At 35.9% G+C, this 5759-nt stretch overlaps 1 protein-coding gene across 1 annotated transcript; it reads right to left on the reverse strand.

The window, feature by feature from the left end:
• Nucleotides 1-1842: 1842 nt before the first annotated feature.
• Nucleotides 1843-3312, reverse strand: tant (tantalus). The gene is made up of 2 exons (XM_017635877.1): nucleotides 3164-3312; nucleotides 1843-3093 (listed from the first exon to the last, which is right to left on the reverse strand). Exons 1-2 carry the CDS (start codon nucleotides 3235-3237, stop codon nucleotides 2121-2123), a joined length of 1047 nt encoding a protein of 348 aa, XP_017491366.1. The 5' UTR covers nucleotides 3238-3312; the 3' UTR covers nucleotides 1843-2120.
• Between the last annotated feature and the right edge of the window lie 2447 nt (nucleotides 3313-5759).

Genomic DNA, 5759 nt, shown 5'->3' on the forward strand with positions numbered 1-5759 from the left:
AATCAAGCGCAGCTATTCCGCTGCAATTCACTTGATCATGTGGTTGTTGGTATTGTTGGTTTTTGCTAATAATTCTATTTTTAGAATGTTTAACTTTTAAGTGTGCTCGTCCTTAAGTTATTTGTTTTTGTTATTTTTTTGGCCTTATAACAATTATATTCAACAATTTATATTCAGCTTGAGGCCGTTTTTTAAATGAAAATTTATTGTGGAAAAGCAACAATAATTTGAAAAAATGGTAGACAATAAATTTTCATTTAAAAAACGGCCTCGAGCTCAATATAAATTGTTGATTACAAATGAATTTCAATAAACATATTAAGTTGCAATAACACATACATATTTGATATAAACCTTAAGCAAATACTTCAAAGATGTATGATTTTTATAAATTAAAGGAACACCTTTAAAAGAACACCTCCAAAAGGCCTTCTGAAGTACGTTCTATAAAAGAGCTTCTGGAAGGCCTTCCATGGGTAGTAAAAGAAGAAGCCCTTCAATTTGTGCCACTCCATACAAAAAAGAAAGAAGAAAGGAATGTGGAGAGGGAGGCCTCTTGACTCTTAGGAAGGCCTTTCGGAAGGGCTTTTAACTCCAGAAATTATCTACTGGGTAGTTACTGTTAAAACTAAAACTTTACAAGTTAGGATTTTGTGCCTTCAATTTGGTTATAATGAATATAGTTATTAAGAAAACACAATTTATACTGCTATTAGGGCGTGTCTAGGGCAAAAATCCCTTCGAAGGAAGCTAGGGGAAGTAGTTGAATTGGTAATTTTTCTGAAGTAGTCCTTTTAGTCTTATTTGGTATGTATAAAAACCTTTCATTTGAGTGGAAGATCGACCTATCTCGGCAGCCACTTTAAATACGACCTATTTCAGAAAATTTTTCAAGAACGGCGTAGTTCAGAATTTGAATAAAGATCGCCCTATTTCAGAATTTTTTTGAAAAACCCTATCGCAGAATTGGGTTGAAGAACGCCTTATCTCAGCTGAGAATACATGGAAAATGTGATAGCATTACGTGGCTTTCACAAAAAATCGGACTACGATGGATTTTGTGATAGCCATGATTACCATCTCCACGACCTTTCGCCCATAGATGCCGATATCGAAGTTCAACCACCACGTATTTCAGAGCAAAAGCATCAGTTACTTTATTATTGCTCTAATGGAATCAGTCTGCAAAATTTCGGATGTTAAAATCATCCTAATCCTAACGAATGTCGGGAATCTGTAGGTTTTCCACATTATGCTAACCATCGAGCGACATCTCCTCCCTTTGGTTCCCCTGAAACACAAAAAGAGAATTTTTATGCTTGCACATTTTTACATACATATATAAAATAGCGTATAAAACGCTTGAGTGTATTTATTTATATTTTTTGTGTCCACTAGAAAATATTATAAGCAATTCATGAAATTCTAGATCCGTATGGCTAGTTGTTGGGGTTTGTGAAATTATTGTATATGCTCTATCGGAAAAACAAATTCGATTTTTTTTTTTTAACAGAGTATATAATTTTACCGGACATTTTTACATACATATATTCAGGCACAAATACCTATCAATAACTATTTTCAAAATCTTAAAATTTAAATGGTACAAAAATTGTTGAAAGCAATGAGGGGAATGTGAAATTATGCATGAGAAACTTCAGTTGAGTTCTAGTGGCCGAAATCATATTACGGGAGGCAACTGAATTTTGTAGTTATTGTGGAAATTAGTACTTCTCCTGCTATTTCTGCACATCGCTCGCACTCATTTCAGAATGCCTTTTTCCTCATATTACTATTATCTATAATTTTATAGCACTTGACAATAGTTTATATTTAAAATACAACTCAACTGAGGTTGCTTGCGTTGATATCCATAATCGGCTTTTTAATACCTACAAACATAAATATACATATATTAAAAACTAATAGTGCCACAAAATGTACATATATGAATAGATATTTAAAACTAATAGTGCCACGAAGTTATATAAAAAAATCATGTAGTTAAAAAATAAATCTTGTACGCGGTGATCTTTTAGTGCTGGAATAGTTCTAATTACCGTCCACATAATTAATATATAGATCACTCGTATTAATATGTACATATATATATCTTATCACTAACGTATGCCTTCCAAGCAATTTGCTTTTACTGTTGCAGCACCCAAACCAATTTCTGCCGTATCTGACGAATATGATAATGTACCAAATTTATTTGAACCTAAATATAGTGAATCGCCCTCATTTTTCTTATTAAATTCGTTCACGTTTCCCACATCCGTTTCTAAATGCATTTCGAAATCAGTCTTTGTTAATGAAGTTGAATTTTCATACATTGTACTATTATGTAGGTTCTCAGTTACTGGAACCGTAAGAGCTGTTGCAGACATCTCTGCTTCCATTGCCTCTTCCAGTGTACTGCTTTCATCAGCATCTATAGTGGCATCTTCCACATCCGCATCATCAGCGAAACTCCTGTTCAACTTATCAATGAAGTCATTTAATGCTATCTTCTTGTGTAGGTGTGTTTTTCCGAAAATTTTCCTAATTTTGGCACGTCTTTGTTTTATCAACGTCTTAGTTGTATTTAGACCATCGGAACAAGAGAGTGAACGACGTATTTTTCTCAGGCCAATAAAACGCAAACCTGTGCTGGACGCTGGCGCAGCTTCGCCACGGCGAGGTTCTGCTTGCGGCTCTTCGAAAATTGTCTCCAATTTGGCGGGGTGAAAACTAGTCAGTTTTTGATTGCAGTAAATTTTTTTGATTTGAGCCGGACGGAGCATAGAGAAATCACAAGATCTGGATGTGTGACGTTTTGGTTTCATTATGGACCGGCGCTTTAGTTTTAAGCTGTTCTCCTTGCAAGCACGGCGCGGTAAATTGCGACGCTGTGAAAGACTCCCTCCGGCAGCGCTGGAACTGCAACAGCTATCTGCATCATCATCGCCTACAATAGCAGTTTCGCTAGAACTATTGAATTCCGATTCAAAATCACTACTATCTGCTGTGCTTTCATTGGATTTAGTGGTATCGTTTAGCGCACTACCTGCCTCAGATATTTCATATGTCCGAGCGGCCATGTTTTCCTTACTACAAATTATGGACGACATCAGATCTAATTTATGTATATGCGAATACATTTCTTTCGATAGTTACTTACCGATTTTCCACCAAAATATCTTCGCAATTTTGCTGAAAATTAATTTTTGCTATACCAGAAACAATACGTTCCATAATTTTCTAAAAACACATATAGAGCTTTTCTGTTTACAAGAAAATTGAAGCTGTCAAACAAATTCGTTTAAAGAGTTGTCACTTTTAACATGTCAAAGAAGCGACAGTTTGATGTGCACTGTAACTATTCAAACAAAGCTGCCAGATCTCAATTCGACCAGTGTGCAAAGTCCATTGTATTTTAGTGTGGTAGAATCGGCAAAAATTTTGTAGATTTGAATAAGGTTTGGTAGATTTTCCAATTCATGTTTTTATTGGGTATACATATCGCACACCGTCATCAAAAGAGGCACAACTCAAAAATTAGTTCGGGAAATATAAGTGCTAGTGGATAGTTACGCAATNTTTTCTCGTTAGAGAATATAATCATGAAGAAAACAATATTTTCATTAATTTGAGAAAATACCTACAGATTGATTTATGCAAAAAATTTACCAAATTATTTTTCCATTGCATAATACTTTAGCAAATATTAATATTCGGACTTTTGAAATTTATGATGTACCTTGTTAAAAATTTATTGATTAATTTTTATATTTCGTATAAAAATTGAGTTGAAATTTTAGAGTTATGTGAAAATTATAAAAAAATTTTCTGAAGCTCCATTTCTTACTAGGGTGGTGATTGGGATCCGATCAGGGCATTCATGGGCCGGGAGGCGTGGTAAGTGGTGACCGGCTCCCTATGAATGCCGTAGATCGGTTCACGCATCTGCGTTGTAGTCTGGTTTAGCTAGGGGGAGGCCCAGGAAGTGCGCAACTTTGACAGGGGCTGTCCAAAGAGACAGGAGCGTTAGCTGGGTGGGGTTTTGGGAGCATGCGAAGAGGTGGCATGAGTCATGTGGCGACTCTCCGCATGCCAGACACTGGTTGTGCACATCTTCGTTTACTCTCGTCGGTACGTCGTCGGGTCCAATGGTGGGTCGATGTAAGTCTGGACCGTGCCCTGACGTGCCTTGTCGGAGGCTCCTCCTCTCACGAGGGACTATTGGGGTGTTCACGTCAGAAACTGCATGCAGAGCATTTTGTTGTGCTCCCTTACGGGAAGCATTTGGGCCTCGCTGTGCAGGTGGTGCTCAGGCGATATCAGAAGGCGCCTTATTGCTGTCCGGAGTGTGGAGTTCTGACAAGTCTGTAGCTTCGTCCACTGCGCCCAACTAGTCCCCGGCGACCAAACAGGCGCAGAATAGTTTAGAACCGGCCGGCCGATTGCCTTGTATGTTGCCAGCAGCATTTCTTTGTCCTTTGCCTATGGTTCTGCGGGGAGCGACTTCAGGGCCTTGTTGCGGTTAGAAAACAGGTACGAACATATCACTCATTCGACGCGAAGTGAAAATAGGCTGTTTTGTTTTTATACAGCCCGTTTTGAATTTGAATTATTATTAAAATAAATTTGAGTTATTGTTCGCTTCCATTTCGGTTAATAGCGCAAATCCATTATTAAAGAAATATCAAAATAAAACAACAAATTTAGTATAATTTTGAATACGGTTTAAGCGAGTGCGCTGTAAAGACACAGGTATAAACGCTTGAAAGAAATATGAGTTAAATCAAATTGGTTTTTCTTAATGTTGTTCTTGCGTAGGTATAAACAAGGTATACATTTTTGTGATCCACGATGAGGAAATGGTTTTTGTGTTTTGTGGATAAAAAAAAACTTGTTGGGACTATTCTAGGGAACTCAGGTATAACACCTTGTAAATTCTATAATAACACACTTTTCACTTAAAATGTAAAAAAAATATTGTAAAGTACTTCTTGTTGCAAATGGGAAAAATGTAGAAGAAATTGACGACCAAGTCTTGATTTTGCGAATATCGAATAAACCGGGTTTTTTCGTTTCGTACAATTCTTGACCTCTCAATAAAAGTTTTTAGTTTTTCGGAAGCCTTTTTCCAGTTTAAGGGAAACCGTTATATAGTTTTAAAATTATATCCTATGTTATTTGGGGATGAACCAAATTGCATATCTACCTCAACAAAAAAAAAAAAAATTATCATAAAAGTCATATGGTTATCTAATGTATTTATGGGCCAATTTGTCTGCTTTCTTAAATATACACTGGCTATGTTAGTAGAAGCATTCTTGCGTAAAATGATCTTGCTGGGTGGCGCCAGGGTCGAGATATTTGGATTCGATTTGGTTCGAATTTGAGTACGTAAACGTTGTAACGTAGTAAAACGTTGAAACATAATAAATCATAGATTTCCCAAAAAATTTACCCAGAATTGGCGCTGAGGTCAAAATATAAACTATATTCAACATAAAATATTTGTTTTGTTTGCGTTAAAAATTCATTTAAAAGCAATAAGTACTAACAAAAATATAACGATGGAAATTTATGTCACGTCACGCCACGTCACGTAACATTTCACACTTGGGGTTGTAAAAGAAAATTTAAACAAGCTGCAGTAATTCAAAAAACTCTAAAAACAACTAGATTTACTCCAAATCATATTATTTAAAAAAAAGTTCAAAAAAAAAAAATGCAATAAGTTATGAAAAAAGTTAAAATAAGTCCAA

This window comes from Rhagoletis zephyria, unplaced genomic scaffold (genome assembly GCF_001687245.7).
Source record: "Rhagoletis zephyria isolate East Lansing unplaced genomic scaffold, Rhagoletis_zephyria_1.1 Rzeph_scaffold_16587, whole genome shotgun sequence".
In the NCBI taxonomy this organism is placed as follows: domain Eukaryota; kingdom Metazoa; phylum Arthropoda; class Insecta; order Diptera; family Tephritidae; genus Rhagoletis; species Rhagoletis zephyria.